Source organism: Lolium perenne, chromosome 2 (genome assembly GCF_019359855.2).
Source record: "Lolium perenne isolate Kyuss_39 chromosome 2, Kyuss_2.0, whole genome shotgun sequence".
Taxonomy (NCBI): Eukaryota; Viridiplantae; Streptophyta; class Magnoliopsida; order Poales; family Poaceae; genus Lolium; species Lolium perenne.
In genome coordinates, this window is record NC_067245.2 from 237,735,946 (window position 1) to 237,755,312 (window position 19,367).

A 19,367-nucleotide genomic window follows, 5' to 3' on the forward strand; every position below is an offset into this window, starting at 1 on the left:
GCAACTTCTTTTCCGGAAGCTCATCAGCAAAGAACTCTGAGGTTAAGCGTGCTTGGCCCGTAGTAATTTGAGGATGGGTGACCGACCGGGAAGTAGTTCCCGGGTGCGCACGAGTGAGGACAAAGTGCGCAGGAAAGACATGTGTTGGTCTGTGAGGCTAGTCTAGAGATCCTAGTGAGCTGCCAGAGGTAACAGGCCCGGCCGTGGGGTGTTCGGGGTGTTACATGGTACCAGCGCATCGCCGGCTTCCTACATCAGCTTGGGTTCCGCTCCACGCGTTCCGATGCGTCGTTGTTCGTCTACCGGACCGGCAAAGACATGGCCTACCTGCTGCTGTACGTCGACGACATCATCTTGACGGCCTCCACCGCTGGTCTTCTTCGACAACTCACCGACAGTCTTCGCGCTGAGTTCGCGTTGAAGGATCTCGGCCCGCTCCATTACTTCCTCGGCATCGAGGTTGTCCGGCGTGCGGACAGGTTCTTCCTTCATCAGCGGAAGTATGCCCACGAACTTCTCGAGCGTGCAGGAATGCTTAGCTGCAATCCTGCACCTACTCTTGTCGACACAAAGGCTAAGCTCTCCGCCAATGATGGGTCGCTAGCATCCGACGCGCCGTTCTACCGCTCCATCGTCGGTGCCCTCCAGTACTTGACGTTGACACGTCCGGAGCTCCAGTACGCTGTGCAGCAGGTGTGCTTGCATATGCATGCTCCTCGGGATGCTCATTGGGCCGCGGTGAAGCGGATTCTACGCTACGTCTGTGGTACCATGGGCTACGGCATGTCGCTGCATGCTTCACCCTCGACATCGACCGACCTCGTTGCCTACTCCGACGCGGACTGGGTGGGATGCCCGGATACGTGGCGCTTCACGAGTGGCTACTGCGTCTACCTCGGCTCGTCGCTCGTCTCTTGGTCCTCCAAGAGGCAGCCCACCGTGTCTCGCTCCAGTGCTGAGACCGAGTACCGCGCTGTGGCAAACGCTGTAGCTGAGTGCACGTGGCTTCGCCAGCTACTATCCGAGCTCTCTTGTCCCGTTGACAAGGCTACAGTGGTTTTCTGCGACAACGTGTCGGCCGTCTACCTCTCCGCCAACCCCGTTCATCATCGGCGCACCAAACACATCGAGTTGGACATCCACTTTGTTCGTGAGCAAGATGCCCTCGGTCGCGTTCGTGTTCTTCATGTACCGACGTCTCAACAGTTTGCCGATATCATGATGAAGGGATTGTCGTCCACGACTTTTCCGGTGTTTCGCTCCAGTCTATGTGTCAGTGTCGACCCTTCGACTGCGGGGGGTGTTGAGTAACATACTGTACTAGGTATAGATCCCCGTGTTTTGTCAGGGTTGTATCTGTAATTTTACATGTGTCCGCCTATATATATGAGCAGCCGGCCCTATTGGTGCTGTGCAATCTCCAATACCTTTCTACAGTGGGCCCTTCCATGGAGGGCCGCCCTGCAGGCTGCCCTTTGTCCATGCAGGAAAGAGGAGAAGCGTTGCCGCCGCGAGCGCCACACAGGCTTCGCTCGGCTGCGCCCTCCGGCGGCCTCGAGGGAAGGGAGGTGAGGAGGAGAGGCCTCGCTAGGGTCTTCCGCTCTCCAAGATCTTCGTAGTAGGAAGTTAATTAACCAAAGACGTTTGCTCCGGTACAACTCCCTCCCCTAAACTCAAAGCAAACTTAAATACAAGGACGGCTGAGATCGCTTGATACCCCTTCGTTTAATATTAAACGGGTATACATAGCCCTGTACAAAACCCGTATGATCCAACTAAATTGTATACCGCATACGTATGTATATAATTATGCATGTACGTGGATTATTGGTGAAGATTCATCAGCGCGGTGGCGGTCGTGGGCGTCAGGCGGGACGAGCAACAAGGTGGTGATGGGCAGCCACGAGGCACTGTGAGGCGAAGCTGGACAACACAAGTCTCAGCAATGTCTTGTAGGTCCGTACCGGTATGGTTGGGGCGGCGTGCAGGCTAGACGTCGGCGTGACGAACGGCCGGATAGTCCGCCCCGGACAGTCCGGTGCAATTCGGCCGGACTGTCCATCGCGTTGGGAACGAGATTAACCGGACTGTCTTGCGGTGCTTGCGTTGAACTGTCTTGAGGCACCGGACTGTCTTGTGGTGTTCACGCCGGACAGTCTTGCGGCACCGGACTGTCTTGCGGTGCCTGCCGGACTGTCTTGCGGCGACTGTATGCCTATACGTGAGAATACTGAGTTTTGGATTTGAGCTTGGATATGGGCCTAAATAATACCGGTTGAGTTTTGTTGAGTTTGGGAAGAGGGTTGTACTGGAGCAAGCCTCTTAACCAAATACAATGATGTTTCATAGATATACAATCGCCGAAGCTAAGGAGATGACAAGCAACAAGTAAAACACATGCATCATGCCACACAATTTGAGCGTGCCGACGACTATGGAGGAAGAAAGGTCTGTGTCTTGGGATCTGTCGAGTTCGTGAACACTTGCGGAAGTATTGCATAATTCCTGGTTATTTCTCCTCGTAGCGTGTTCCGATCTTTTCTTTCGCCACAGATCCCTTAAGAACTCACTATCACCGTACATGTGACTGGTTGTTGTGAATGTTGCAGTTTTTCGGTGTCCGTCCAAATAGAACAATCCGGCTTCAAGGCGACGAGCTCTGTACTTGCGAAGTGCATCGTTTATTGTGGCACACAACCTTGCAAGCGTTCCGGTATTGTCAGTCCACCATGAACAGCCCTTGTGCAAAAAGCTATACTTTCGTGTAAGCCTCCACCTCGCCGTGCGAAGCTCTATTTCGTGGCGCAATGCCGTTGATTTAAGTACAAGTGAAGGTTTATCCAATATCCTTGTGCCATACTCGTCACGAATACATAGTCTGAACATCTTTTTTGGTCCAATCGCCTTGTTTTTCTTGATTACCACCCTCCGTTTGAAAATAAAAAAGAAGGTCTTCATCGGATTCTTCCGTTGGCGATCGATCCTGGGTATGATGACAATGGCATATTAAGTTAAAACAACACGAGTTCTCGAAAAAGAGATACTTCCTCATGAAAGTTGTCTTAAATTTGTCTAATTTTAGATGTATCTAAACTACTATCTAATACAATATGCAGATGCATCAAATTTTAGTTAAATCTCAGACAAGTTTCATTAGATGGAGAGAGTACGTATTACCTCCGTCCTATAATATAAAATGCTTTGGCAAAATAAGCTTGACAAAAGGTCTTACATTAAACAGAAGTAATAGTAGTCCGTACTAAAGGTGCATATACAGCTCCAGGAAAAAAGAAACAGAAGCACATCCTCCTACGCGCGTACTTACCTGCCGCCGTCGGAAGCACTCTTCGTCTCCATATTATGAGCAGCCGTCTAATCGATGTAGAACTAATTAAGCCCTTCTCTAGCAACACGTATTGAGCGCTTCTGATCTTCAAGTATATATAGTACGAGTACGACCTCAGTTCCTAATTACGACGACGGCGTGATCGAGTTCAAGCTCGTGCGATCGGACGCAGTTGGAGTCCAACTCTGATCTTTGGGAGGTTTGGCTCATGCAACGCGTGTCTCGTGAATCTCCAAGCATCGCACGGAATTTTGAAAGAAAAAAAAAAGGTTGCGGGAGGCTGCTTTACTCGTGTTCGCCTGGACAGGTGTCTTGTTGGTGGAACCTATTCATCGCTCATTGCGAGCCCTATCTGGGACGCCGCACAGGGGCGTATTGGTTGGGCCGGCCCATTACTACCGATGGGTGTGCTTTCTCTTCTTGGGTTTTCGTGCGTTTCGGACGGGGCGTTGTCAGTTTACTGGTTTTTTTCGGTTTTTCATTTTCTGTTCGTTTTTTTCATGGTTTTCCGTCTTGTCTTTTTCTACAATCTTTATTGTAATACGAAAAATTTCGAAATGTGAATAATTTTTAAATCCAACCTAATTTTAAATTTAAACATTTTTCAATTTTGAACATTTTTTATAACTGAACAATTTTTTTAATTTCCACAGTTTTCAAATATGATTTAAAAAAAAAATCTGAACATTTATCTAGTTTGAACATTTTTTGAATTTGAACACTTTTTAAATCTGAACATTTTTCGCATTTGAACTTTTTCAAATCTGAACAATTTTTTCTAATTGGAACATATTTTGGATTTAAACTTTTCCAAATTTTGAACAGTTTTCAAATTCAAACAATTCTTCAAACATTGAATATTTTTCGAAAGAAAACAAGCAGAAAAAACGGCAATAGACAGCACAGCATTTAGCGATGGTTCACCCGGAAGACCCGAACGAGGGAGCTCGTCAGCTCGTGCAAGCACGAGAGATAAATGGGCCCGGCCCAGGTGGTTTATCTTTGAGCGATATGGTCCAAACAAAACGCTTAAAGCGATGTATAGGACCTCCCTGTCCTGTCCGGGTGCGCCTAACCATTACCCCTTAGGGATGGTTTATAACCATCGCTAAGTGGAACCCATTAAAGGGTCTGGCCCATTAGTCGGTTATTTTAAAAAAATCTAGATTCGAAAACTTTCTTCACTGGGAGGCCAAGCTCATGGCGAGAGATGCCTATACTAGAGTATATAAATGAAAGGTTAGGATTGGTAGTTCGCGTACTGCCTACGATAAATCAGGGCCAGTTACCCCTGACGAACTATTGCAATTGTTGTGGCACAAGTGTACAACCTCTGCAGAGTTTAACCTATTCGAATAGTCGCGTCCGCGGTCATGGACAGTTGGGAAGGCCATACTGTTCCTTCATCAGAACTTTTCTAAAAATATGAATGATGACTTGTGAATTTGAATTTAAAAGGTGACTCTGACTTTGAATCACAACAGAGTTGTGGGAATGACACTAATGTTCCCACTTGAGTTAGTTAGCACTTGAATAAGTCTTTTTCTCAAATACTTGTGAACTAAAATTGGCTTTATGCAAAATAAACTAGAGCTTAGCATCCCCTTACTAGAATTGTTAGCACTTACATTGGTATTAGTTTGCGAGTACTTTAAAGTACCACGGCTTTGTCCCTGGCTATTCAAATGGCCAGACTATGAAGCAGAACAGCAGTATGAAGAGGACGACCAGCAGGACGCCTACGACAACTAGGGAATCTTCTGACGTCAGACGTTGGCCTGTGGACTAGAAAGTCCCTTCTATTTACGCTTCCGCTATGAAACTATGAATTTTGTGTCCGTTGATCAATAGTTCAACTATTTGTGTAATATTGGATCATGTGATCTAGTTTGGTAAGATGACTATGGTATGTAATGAATGATGACGTATGATATTCAACTGTTATGTCTCGCAACAACAATATTCTTGGGATTGCGATGTATGGCATAACAGGCATCTGGACTTAAAAATCCGGGTGTTGACAATTTGCTAGAGCTGGGAGAAGCCAAGAACACTACAGTTCTATGGCGAAAGGAATTCATTGTGATTCCGGGTTGGAAGGCGCCGCGTGAGCCTTCTCCGCCGCCGCGTGAGCCTTCTCCGCCGCCTGATACGTCTCCGACGTATCGATAATTTCTTATGTTCCATGCCACATTATTGATGATATCTACATGTTTTATGCATATTTTATGTCATATTTATGCATTTTCTGGAACTAACCTATTAACAAGATGCCGAAGAGCCGATTCTTTGTTTTCTGCTGTTTTTGGTTTCAGAAATCCTAGTAAGGAAATATTCTCGGAATTGGACGAAATCAACGCCCAGGGGCCTATTTTCACACGAAGCTTCCAGAAGACCGGAGAGCTGACGAAGTGGGGCCACGAAGTGGCCAGATGATAGGGCGGCGCGGCCTAGCCCTTGGCCGCGCCGACCTATCATGTGGGCCCCTCGTGACGCCCCTTGACCTACCCTTCCGCCTACAAATAGCCTTCGTCGCGAAACCCCCAGTACCGAGAGCCACGATACGGAAAACCTTCCAGAGACGCCGCCGCCGCCGCCAATCCCATCTCGGTGGATTCAGGAGATCGCCTCCGGCACCCTGCCAGAGAGGGGATTCATCTCCCGGAGGACTCTACACCGCCATGGTCGCCTCCGGAGTGATGAGTGAGTAGTCTACCCCTGGACTATGGGTCCATAGCAGTACCTAGATGGTTGTCTTCTCCTCATTATGCTTCATTGTCGGGTCTTGTGAGCTGCCTAACATGAGCAAGATCATCTATCTGTAATGTTATATGTTGTGTTTGTTGGGATCCGATGAATAGAGAATACTATGTTATGTTGATTATCAATTTATGTCTATGTGTTGTTTATGATCTTGCATGCTCTCCGTTATTAGTAGAGGCTCTGGCCAAGTTTTTGCTAGTAACTCCAAGAGGGAGTATTTATGCTCGATAGTGGGTTCATGTCTCCGTGAATGCAGGAGTGACAGAAACCTCTAAGGTTATGGATGTGCTGTTGCCACTAGGGATAAAACATTGATGCTATGTCCGAGGATGTAGTTATTGATTACATTACGCACAATACTTAATGCAATTGTCTGTTGTTAGCAACTTAATACTGGAAGGGGTTCGGATGATAACCTGAAGGTGGACTAAATCAAAATACAAAAAAAATAGTTGCTAGTTTTACTTTATTTGCTATCTTGTTTGCTATATCAAAAACACAAAAAAATTAGTTACTTGCATTTACTTTATCTAGTTTGCTTTATTTACTGCTGCTAAAATGGGTTCTCATGAAAATACTAAGTTGTGTGATTTCACAACCACAAATAATAATGATTTCTTATGCACACCTATTGCTCCACCTGCTACTAGAGCAGAATTCTTTGAAATTAAACCTGCTTTACTGAATCTTGTTATGCGAGAGCAATTTTTTGGTGTTAGTTCTGATGATGCTGCTGCCCATCTCAATAATTTTGTTGAATTGTGTGAAATGCAAAAGTATAAAGATGTAGATGGTGACATTATAAAATTAAAATTGTTCCCTTTCTCATTAAGAGGAAGAGCTAAAGATTGGTTGCTATCTCTGCCTAAGAATAGTATTGATTCATGGACTAAATGCAAAGATGCTTTTATTGGTAGATATTATCCCCCTGCTAAAATTATATCTTTGAAGAGTAGCATAATGAATTTTAAACAATTGGATAATGAGCATGTTGCACAAGCATGGGAAAGAATGAAATCTTTGGTTAAAAATTGCCCAACCCATGGACTGACTACTTGGATGATCATCCAAACCTTTTATGCAGGACTGAATTTTTCTTCACGGAACCTATTGGATTCAGCTGCTGGAGGTACCTTTATGTCCATCACTCTTGGTGAAGCAACAAATCTTCTTGATAATATGATGATCAATTACTCTGAATGGCACACGGAAAGAGCTCCACAAGGTAAGAAGGTAAATTCTGTTGAAAAAACCTCCTCCTTGAGTGATAAGATTGATGCTATTATGTCTATGCTTGTGAATGATAGGACTAAAATTGATCCTAATAATGTTCCGTTAGCCTCATTGGTTGCTCAAGAAGAACATGTTGATGTAAACTACATTAAAAATAATAATTTCAACAACAATGCTTATCGGAACAATTCTAGTAACAACTATAGGCCATATCCTTATAATAATGGCAACGGCTATGGTAATTCTTATGGGAATTCTTACAACAATAATAGGGACACACCCCCTGGACTTGAAGCCATGCTTAAAGAATTTATTAGTACACAAACTGCCTTTAACAAATCTGTTGAAGAAAAGCTTGGGAAAATTGTTATACTTGCTTCTAAAGTCGATAGTCTTGCTGCTGATCTTGATCTTTTGAAATCAAATGTTATGCCTCATGAAAATCATAATAATAAAATTGTTACTACAGCAAATGCCATCCAAGTTAGAATTAATGAGAATATAAGATTGATGGCCGAATTGCGTGCTAGGTGGGAGAAAGAAGAAAATGAAAAAGAAGATAATATAGCTAAAGTTTGGACTATTACCACCACTAGTAATGCTAATGCTCCACATGTTGCTGCACATCCTACTATTAATAATAAAAGAATTGGTGTTAGCAATGTTTCCACTTCAAATGCAAAGCGCGAGAAACTGCCTAAAACTGCTAAAAATCTAAAGCTACTTTTGTGATAAAGCTATTTGAAATTTTTTCCAACATTGGGGATGATGATCCCATTGCTTTAGATTATAATGGTTTGAATTTTGATGATTGCCACATCTCTGAAGTTATAAAGTTCTTACAAAAACTTGCTAAAAGTCCTAATGCTAGTGCTATAAATTTGGCTTTCACAAAACATATTACAAATGCTCTCATAAAAGCTAGAGAAGAGAAACTAGAACGCGAAGCTTCTATTCCTAGAAAGCTAGAGGATGGTTGGGAGCCTATCATTAAGATGAAGGTCAATGACTTTGATTGTAATGCTTTATGTGATCTTGGTGCAAGTATTTCTGTTATGACTAAGAAAATCTATAATATGCTTAACTTGCCACCATTGAAAAATTGTTATTTGGATGTTAATCTTGCTGATCATTCTACAAAGAAACCTTTGGGGAAAGTTGATAATGTTCGCATTACCGTTAACAATAACCTTGTCCCCGTTGATTTTGTTGTCTTGGATATTGAATGCAATGCATCTTGTCCCATTATATTGGGAAGACCTTTTCTTCGAACTGTTGGTGCTATCATTGATATGAAGGAAGGTAATATTAAATATCAATTTCCTCTCAAGAAAGGTATGGAACACTTCCCTAGAAAGAGAATGAAGTTACCTTTTGATTCTATCATTAGAATAAATTATGATGTTGACACTTCGTCTCTTGACAATACTTGATACACACTTTCTGCGCCTAGCTGAAAGGCGTTAAAGAAAAGCGCTTATGGCAGACAACCCATGTTTTTACTATAGTATTTTGTTTTATATTTGTGTCTTGGAAGTTGTTTACTACTGTAGTAACCTCTCCTTATCTTAGTTTTGTGTTTTGTTGTGCCAAGTAAAGTCGTTGATAGTAAGGTTCATACTAGATTTGGATTACTGCGCAGAAACAGATTTCTTTGCTGTCACGAATCTGGGCAAAATTATCTGTAGGTAACTCAGAAAATTATGCCAATTTACATGAGTGATCCTCAGATATGTACGCAACTTTCATTCAATTTGAGCATTTTTATTTGAGCAAGTCTGGTGCCTCAATAAAATTCGTCTTTACGAACTGTTCTGTTTTGACAGATTCTGCCTTTTATTTCGCATTGCCTGTTTTGATATGTTCGATGGATATTTCGATTCCATTAACTTTCAGTAGCTTTGTGCAATGTCCAGAAGTGTTAAGAATGATTATGTCACCTCTGAACATGTATATTTTGAGTGTGCACTAACCCTCTAATGAGTTGTTTTGAGTTTGGTGTGGAGGAAGTTTTCAAGGATCAAGAGAGGGAGATGATACAACATGATCAAGGAGAGTGAAAGCTCTAAGCTTGGGGATGCCCCGGTGGTTCACCCCTGCATATATCAAGAAGACTCAAGCGTCTAAGCTTGGGGATGCCCAAGGCATCCCCTTCTTCATCGACAACATTATCAGGTTCCTCCCCTGAAACTATATTTTTATTCCGTCACATCTTATGTGCTTTGCTTGGAGCGTCGGTTTGTTTTTTTTTTTTTGTTTGAATAAAATGGATCCTAGCATTCTTTGTGTGGGAGAGAGACACGCTCCGCTGTTGCATATGGACAAATATGTCCTTAGGCTTTACTCATAGTATTCATGGCGAAGTTTCTTCTTCGTTAAATTGTTATATGGTTGGAATTGGAAAATGATACATGTAGTAATTTGCTAAAATGTCTTGGATAATGTGATACTTGGCAATTGTTGTGCTCATGTTTAATCTCTTGCATCATATACTTTGCACCTATTAATGAAGAAATACATAGAGCATGCTAAAATTTGGTTTGCATATTTGGTCTCTCTAAAAGTCTAGATAATTTCTAGTATTGAGTTTGAATAACAAGGAAGACGGTGTAGAGTCTTATAATGTTTTCAATATGTCTTTTATGTGAGTTTTGCTGCACCGCTTCATCCTTGTGTTTGTTTCAAATAGCCTTGCTAGCCTAAACCTTGTATCGAGAGGGAATACTTCTCATGCATCCAAAATCCTTGAGCCAACCACTATGCCATTCGAGTCCACCATACCTACCTACTACATGGTATTTATCCGCCATTCCAAACTAAATTGCTTGAGTGCTACCTTTAAATTTCCATTCCTCTACCTTTACAATATATAGCTCATGGGACAAATAGCCTAAAAACTATTGTGGTATTGAATATGTACTTATGCACTTTATCTCTTATTAAGTTGCCTGTTGTGCGATAACCATGTTCCTGGGGATGCCATCAACTACTCTTTGTTGAATATCATGTGAGTTGCTATGCATGTCCGTCTTGTCTGAAGTAAGGGAGATTTACCACCTATTTAATGGTTAGAGCATGCATATTGTTAGAGAAGAACATTGGGCCGCTAACTAAAGCCATGATTCATGGTGGAAGTTTCAGTTTTGGACATATATCCTCAATCTCATATGAGAAAATTAATTGTTGCTACATGCTTATGCATTAAAGAGGAGTCCATTATCTGTTGTCTATGTTGTCCCGGTATGGATGTCTAAGTTGAGAATAATCAATAGCGAGAAATCCAATGCGAGCTTTCTCCTTAGACCTTTGTACAGGCGACATAGAGGTACCCCTTTGTGACACTTGGTTGAAACATGTGCATTGTGATGACAATCCCGGTAATCCAAGCTAATTAGGACAAGGTGCGGGCACTATTAGTATACTATGCATGAGGCTTGCAACTTGTAAGATATAATTTACATAACACATATGCTTTATTACTACCGTTGATAAAATTGTTTCTTGTTTTCAAAACCAAAGCTCTAGCACAAATATAGCAATCAATGCTTCCCTCCGCGAAGGGCCATTCTTTTACTTTTATTGTTGAGTCAGTTCACCTATCTCTCTCCACCTCAAGAAGCAAACACTTGTGTGAACTGTGCATCGATTCCTACATATTTGCATATTGCACTTGTTATATTACTTTACATTGACAATATCCATGAGATATACATGTTATAAGTTGAAAGCAACCACTGAAACTTCATCTTCCTTTGTGTTGTTTCAATGCCTTTACTTTAATTTATTTCTTTTTGAGTTAACTCTTATGCAAGACTTATTGATGCTAGTCTTGAAGTACTATTTATGAAAACTCTTTGCTTTATGATTCATTTGTTTACTCATGTCATTTACATTGTTTTGATCGCTGCATTCATTACATATGCTTACAATAGTATGATCAAGGTTATGATGGCATGTCACTCCAGAAATTATCTTTGTTTATCGTTTACCTGCTCGGGACGAGCAGAAACTAAGCTTGGGGATGCTGATACGTCTCCGACGTATCGATAATTTCTTATGTTCCATGCCACATTATTGATGATATCTACATGTTTTATGCATACTTTATGTCATATTTATGCATTTTCTGGAACTAACCTATTAACAAGATGCCGAAGAGCCAGTTGCTGTTTTCTGCTGTTTTTGGTTTCAGAAATCCTAGTAAGGAAATATTCTCGGAATTGGACGAAATCAACGCCCAGGGGCCTATTTTCACACGAAGCTTCCAGAAGACCGGAGAGCTGACGAACTGGGGCCACGAGGTGGCCAGATGATAGGGCGGCGCGGCCCAGCCCTTGGCCGCGCCGACCTATCATGTGGGCCCCTCGTGATGCCCCTTGACCTGCCCTTCCGCCTACAAATAGCCTTCGTCGCGAAACCCCCAGTACCGAGAGCCACGATACGGAAAATCTTCCAGAGACGCCGCCGCCGCCAATCCCATCTCGGGGGATTCAGGAGATCGCCTCCGGCACCCTGCCGGAGAGGGGATTCATCTCCCGGAGGACTCTACACCGCCATGGTCGCCTCCGGAGTGATGAGTGAGTAGTCTACCCCTGGACTATGGGTCCATAGCAGTAGCTAGATGGTTGTCTTCTCCTCATTATGCTTCATTGTCGGGTCTTGTGAGCTGCCTAACATGATCAAGATCATCTATCTGTAATGCTATATGTTGTGTTTGTTGGGATCCGATGAATAGAGAATACTATGTTATGTTGATTACCAATTTATGTATATGTGTTGTTTATGATCTTGCATGTCTCCGTTATTAGTAGAGGCTCTGGCCAAGTTTTTGCTAGTAACTCCAAGAGGGAGTATTTATGCTCGATAGTGGGTTCATGTCTCCGTGAATCTGGGGGAGTGATAGAAACCTCTAAGGTTATGGATGTGATGTTGCCACTAGGGATAAAACATTGATGCTATGTCCGAGGATGTAGTCATTGATTACATTACGCGCAATACTTAATGCAATTGTCTGTTGTTAGCAACTTAATACTGGAAGGGGTTCGGATGATAACCTGAAGGTGGACTTTTTAGGCATAGATGCATGCTGGATAGCGGTCTATGTACTTTGTCGTAATGCCCAATTAAATCTCACAATACTCATCATATCATGTATGTGCATGGTCATGCCCTCTCTATTTGTCAATTGCCCAACTGTAATTTGTTCACCCAACATGCTATTTATCTTATTGGAGAGACACCTCTAGTGAACTGTGGACCCCGGTCCAATTCTTTACATCTGAAATACAATCTACTGCAATACTCGTTCTACTGTTCTCTGCAAACAATCATCATCCACACTATACATCTAATCCTTTGTTACAGCAAGCCGGTGAGATTGACAACCTCGCTGTTTCGTTGGGGCAAAGTACTTTGGTTGTGTTGTGCAGGTTCCACGTTGGTGCCGGAATCCCTGGTGTTGCGCCGCACTACATCTCGCCGCCATCAACCTTCAACGTGCTTCTCTGCTCCTACTCGTTCGATAAACATTGGTTTCATACTGAGGGAAAACTTGCCGATGTACGCATCACACCTTCCTCTTGGGGTTCCCAACGGACGCGTGCTGTACGCGTATCACCGCCGCGTGAGCCTTCTCCGCAGCCCACCACTCAGTCTAAGAGCAAAAGGCGGACCGCTACAGCATTGAGTCGTAACCGATCACCGAAACGCAAACAAGAGACCCTCCCAAGAGTGCCTAAGGTTCCTCCCAAGAGACCTTATGACTATACAGATGAGGAAACTGAGAAGATCGCAAAGGAACAACACATGAAATCCATGTTTGGCAAGAAAAAGCCCCAGCCTGAGCCCGAGCCAGCTATATCCAAGGAAAAGAAGTTGAAACTGCTGAAGAGCCTTCATTAACCTGAGCCAAGTCTTTCATCGAACTATGACCGGTCTATTCGCAAGTCAAATGTGGTAGCAAGAGAGCGGTGTGTGATACGTCTCCAACGTATCCATAATTTATGATGTTCCATGCTTGTTTTATGAGAATACTTACATGTTTTGCTTGCACTTTATAATGTTTTCATGCGTTTTCCGGAACTAACCTATTAACAAGATGCCACAGTGCCAGTTCCTGTTTTCTGCTGTTTTTGGTTCCAGAAAGGCTGTTCGGGCAATATTCTCGGAATTGGACGAAATCAACGCCAAAGATCTTATTTTTCCCGGAAGGCTCCAGAACACCGAAGGAGAGTCGGAGGAGAGCCAGGGGCCACCAGAGGGGTGGGCCGCGCGGGCCAGCCTCAGGCCGCGCCCCCCTATGGGGAGGCCACCCTGTCAGCCCTCTTGCGCCGCCTCTTCGCCTATATAATCCCTTTCGACCTAAAAACGCAGTACCAATTGACGAAACTCCAGAAAGACTCCAGGGGCGCCGCCGCCATCGCGAAACTCCAATTCGGGGGACAGAAGTCTCTATTCCGGCACCCTGCCGGGACGGGGAAGTGCCCCCGGAAGCCATCTCCATCGACGACACCGCCTCCATCATGCTCCGTGAGTAGTTCCCCCATGGACTACGGGTTCTAGCAGTAGCTAGTTGGTACTCTCTATCCCATGTACTTCAATACAATGATCTCATGAGCTGCCTTACATGATTGAGATCCATCTGATGTAATCGGTGTTGTGTTCGTTGGGATCCGATGGATGATACATTATGATTAGTCTATCTATAAAGTTTGTGAAGTTATTGTTGCTGCAATCTTGTTATTCTTAATGCTTGTCACTAGGGCCCGAGTGGCATGATCTTAGATTTGAGCTATATACTTATTGCTTAGATTGTATCTACAAGTTGTATGCACATGTCACTGTCCGGAACCAAAGGCCCCGAAGTGACAGAAATCGGGACAACCGGAGGGGATGGCGGTGATGTGAGGGACACATATTTTCACGGAGTGTTAATGCTTTGCTCCGGTGCTCTATTAAAAGGAGTACCTTAATATCCAGTAGTTTCCCTTGAGGCCCGGCTGCCACCGGCTGGTAGGACAATAGATGTTGTGCAAGTTTCTCATTGCGAGCACGTACGACTATATACGGAAAACATGCCTACATAATTAATGAATTGATGTTCTTTCTTAATGCTTTGATTCCTATCAATTGCCCAACTGTAATTTGTTCACCCAACACTTGTCACTTATTGGAGAGTTACCACTAGTGTAGATCGCTGGGAACCCCGGTCCATCTCTCATCATCATATACTTGTTCTCTATGTCATTGGAAGTAGTATCAACTATTTTCTGGTGCCATTGCTCCTGTGTTACTATTATCTGTTGTGTTATTCTGTTACTACTGCTCTCATACCACTGCTACTTTCACATTACCCCTGTTACTAGTGCTTTTCCAGGTGCAATTTGAATTGACAACTCAGTTGTTAAGGCTTATAAGTATTCTTTACCTCCCCTTGTGTCGAATCAATAAATTGGGTTATACTACCCTCGAAGACTATCGCGATCCCCTATACTTGTGGGTTATCAAGACCGTTTTCTGGCGCCGTTGCCGGGGAGGCATAGCTCTACTCATAAGTTCACCTGGGGAGTACACTCTACCTCTCTCTCTGTTTTTATTTTGTTTTATTTTGTTTTGCTTAGTTTACTTTTGTCTAGTTTATTTGTGCCTAGTTTATTTCTGTCTAGTATTATTTTGCGTAGTTTACTTTTGCTTAGCTTATTTTTGTCTTGTTTTATTTATCTCATATACCCAAAAATCCATAGAAATTTGAAAAACCTAAAAATTAAAAACTGCTGCTATGGGAGAACCTACAACCTACTTGGAGCTTATAGTATGTTATAATAATTATAGAGAATCAAGAACTGGTAAAGTTATGAAAGCTGTGATAGAAAAATTAAATACAATTGCTAAAATCTTGTTTAAACGCCATGATATAAACTGTTGCTCTCAACAGGATACTAAACATCTTAAATTTCAATGTGGCTTTAGTGAGGAATTTTTTATTAAGAGCTATAATCGGAATTGCTATATTCATTATGGGTTCGAAGAGGTAGAACAATTTGTCATATTTATGGGAGCCTCTGAGATCGAATCCTTCATGGTTAAAAATTATGAAACTTGTATTGTTTGTAAGGACCTTAAAGATTATGTCTCTTCTATCCTTAATTTTTGCATAGAATGCTACAGTGATAATCCTTATATCATTGATTATAAAGAGAGACTCATTAATGCACAAGAATGCACTCACAATTTGCAGGAACCTGTGGAAGAAGAAACTGATGAACCTGAAAGCTCATTGGATGAAAAAGAGGAGGAAATTGATGAACCTGAAAGCTCATTGGATGAAAAAGAAGAGGAGAGTGACGAACAAAAGGAAGAAGAATGGATTAGCTACCCATGCCAACCTTCTAATGAGAGTAACTCTTTATCTCTTACACTATTGGATTGTCCTCCATGCTTACCGAAAGAGGTTGAATGTTATGTTCCTGGTGATTCTCTTGAAATATTCCCTATTGATAAAACTTGTGAGAATAATTATGCTATTGTTATCTATGATAATCCATGCTACTTTGATAAATCTTATGATAATGCTTTGTTTGTGCCTGATGTCGAAATGCATGGTACTAAAGAATTTTGCTTAGCAAATATTTATGATAAAGATCTAGATGATGGTCCTATGTTACTTGATAATATTAATTGTACTACTAATGAAAATGGGATTGGAGAGTTCTTGACTTTATCTATGAGTCCCATATCTCTTGAGATTGATCAACTACCTTGTTATATTATTAATAAAAGTAAGTTTGAAAGTTTTAATTCCACTATTCTTGAACTTGATAAAAATTATGTGTTTGGAAATCATGAAAAGTATGCTGCATGTGATAGTTATATTGTTGAGTTTGTTCATGAAGCTACTGAAAATTATTATGAGAGAGGAAAATATGGTTGTAGAAATTTTCATGGTACTAAAACACCTCTCTATATGCTGAAATTTTTGAAGTTATTCTTGTTTTATCTTCTTGTGCTTGTCACTTTGTTCTTCATGAATTTATTTGTGTACAAGATTCCTATGCATAGGAAGCATGTTAGGCTTAAATGTGTTTTGAATTTGCCTCTTGATGCTCTCTTTTGCTTCAAATACTATTTCTTGCGAGTGCATCATTAAAACTGCTGAGCCCATCTTAATGGCTATAAAGAAAGCAACTTCTTGGGAGATAACCAATGTGTTATTTTGCTACAGTGCTTTATTTTATATTTATGTCTTGGAAGTTGTTTACTACTGTAGCAACCTCTCCTTATCTTAGTTTTGTGTTTTGTTGTGCCAAGTGAAGCCTCTAATCGAAGGTTGATACTAGATTTGGATTTCTGCGCAGAAACAGATTTCTATCTGTCACGAATCTGGGCTGTTTTCTCTGTAGGTAACTCAGAAAAATATGCCAATTTACGTGCGTGTTCCACAGATATGTACGCAACTTTCGTTAGTTTTGAGTTTTCTGATTTGAGCAACGGAAGTATTTATTAAAAATTCGTCTTTACTGGCTGTTCTGTTTTGGCAGATTCTGTCTCTATTTTTTGCATTGTCTCTTGTGGACTTTAAGCGAGGTTTTCTAGACGTGGAGAGCTGTAGCTAATGTTTTATTGAGTACTTGCAATGTGTCACTATAGGACCAAGGTGGATTCAAGTTTTTTTTGAGTACTAACCCCTCTAATGAAGTTTATGAGAAGTTTGGTGTGAAGGAAGTTTTCAAAGGTCAAGAGAGGAGGATGATATATGATCAAGAAGAGTGAAAAGTCTAAGCTTGGGGATGCCCCCGTTGTTCATCCCTGCATATTTCAAGAAGACTCAAGCGTCTAAGCTTGGGGATGCCCAAGGCATCCCCTTCTTCATCAACTTATCAGGTTTCTTCTATTGAAACTATATTTTTATTCGGTCACATCATATGTGCTTTACTTGGAGCGTCCGTGTGCTTTTATTTTTGTTTATGTTTGAATAAAGATGGATCCTAGCAATCCTTGTTTGGGAGAGAGACACGCTCCGCTTTTTCATATGAACACTTGTTCTTCGTTTTACTTTTAATGTTCAATGATAAAAGTTGGAAGCTACAATACTTATGGTTATTTGGTTGGAAACAGAAAATGCCTCATAATATCTTGGATAATTTGACACTTGGCAATTGTTTTGAGCTCTCAAGTAGATCATGATTAAGTTTTTTCATGTAGTTTAAACCTATTAGTGGAGAACTACCGTAAAGCTTGTTGAAATTGGTTTGCATAATTGCTCTCTCTTAAGGTCTAGATATTTTCTGGTAAAGTGTTTGAGCAACAAGGAAGATAGTGTAGAGTATTATAATGCTTGCAATATGTTTTTATGTAAGTTTTGCTGTACTGGTTCATACTTGTGTTTGCTTCAAACAACCTTGCTAGCCAAAGCCTTGTACTGAGAGGGAATGCTTCTCGTGCATCCAAAACCTTGAGCCAAAACCTATGCCATGTGTGTCCACCATACCTACCTACTATGTGGTATTTCCTGCCATTCCAAAGTAAATTGCTTGAGTGCTACCTTTAAACAATTCAAAATTTATCACCTCTGATTTGTGTCAATGTTTTATAGCTCATGAGGAAGTATGTGGTGTTTATCTTTCATTCTTGTTGGGCAACTTTCACCAATGGACTAGTGGCTTCATCCGCTTATCCAATAATTTTGCAAAAAGAGCTGGCAATGGGATTCCCAGTCCCAAATTAATTAACAAAAATAGACACTCCTCCATGGTATGTGATTGTTGGACGGCACCCGAAGGATTCGGTTAGCCATGGCTTGAGAAAGCAAAGGTGGGGAGGAGTGTCATCATAATAAAACTAAAATAAAAAGGCACTCCTTCATGGTATGAGATTGTTGGCAGGCACCCGAGGATTCGGTTAGCCATGGTTTGTGAAAGAAAGGTTGGAAGGAGTGCCACACAAAAATAAAAATAAAATGGGAGCCGCTCTTTGAAGGTTTGTCTGGCGAGGGGGTTAGAGTGCCCACTACCATTCGTTGGCAACAACAAACACCTCTCAAAACTTTACTTTTATGCTCTCTTTATGTTTTCAAAACCAAAGCTCTAGCACAAATATAGCAATCAATGCTTCCCTCTGCGAAGGTCCATTCTTTTACTTTATGTTGAGTCAGTTTACCTACTTCTTCCACCTTAGAAGCAAACACTTGTGTTAACTGTGCATTGATTCTTACATACTTGCTTATTTGCATTCATCATATTACTTTGTGTTGACAATTATCCGTGAGATATGCATATTGAAAGTTGAAAGCAACCGCTGAAACTTATATCTTCCTTTATGTTGCTTCGATGTCTTTACTTTGAATTTATTGCTTTATGAGTTAACTCTTGTGCAAGACTTTTGATGCTTGTCTTGAAAGTACTCTTCATGAAAAGTTTTGCTATATGTTATCTATTTGTTAGCAAATATAGATCATTTCCTTGAGTCACTTCATTCATTTCATATGCTTTGTAATAGTATGATCAAGGTTATGTAAGTAGCATGTCACTACAGAAATTATTATTTTTATCGTTTACCTGCTCGGGACGAGCAGGAACTAAGCTTGGGGATGCTGATACGTCTCCAACGTATCCATAATTTCTGATGTTCCATGCTTGTTTTATGACAATACTTACATGTTTTGCTTGCACTTTATAATGTTTTCATGCGTTTTCCGGAACTAACCTATTAACAAGATGCCACAGTGCCAGTTCCTATTTTCTGCTGTTTTTGGTTCCAGAAAGGCTGTTCGGGCAATATTCTCGGAATTGGACGAAATCAACACCAAAGATCTTATTTTTCCCGGAAGGCTCCAGAACACCGAAGGAGAGTCGAAGGAGAGCCAGGGGCCACCAGAGGGGTGGGCCGCGCGGGCCAGCCTCAGGCCGCGCCCCCCTATGGGGAGGCCACCCTGTCAGCCCTCCTGCGCCGCCTCTTCGCCTATATAATCCCTTTCGACCTAAAAACGCAGTACCAATTGACGAAACTCCAGAAAGACTCCAGGGGCACC

At 41.9% G+C, this 19,367-nt stretch overlaps 1 protein-coding gene across 1 annotated transcript; it reads left to right on the forward strand.

Annotated features, from left to right (window-relative positions):
• Positions 1 to 318: 318 nt before the first annotated feature.
• LOC127329237 (uncharacterized mitochondrial protein AtMg00810-like) lies at positions 319 to 1,572 on the forward strand. Its single transcript, XM_051355769.1, has 2 exons — positions 319 to 1,101; positions 1,438 to 1,572. Exons 1-2 carry the CDS (start codon positions 319 to 321, stop codon positions 1,570 to 1,572), a joined length of 918 nt encoding a protein of 305 aa, XP_051211729.1.
• Positions 1,573 to 19,367: the final 17,795 nt, after the last annotated feature.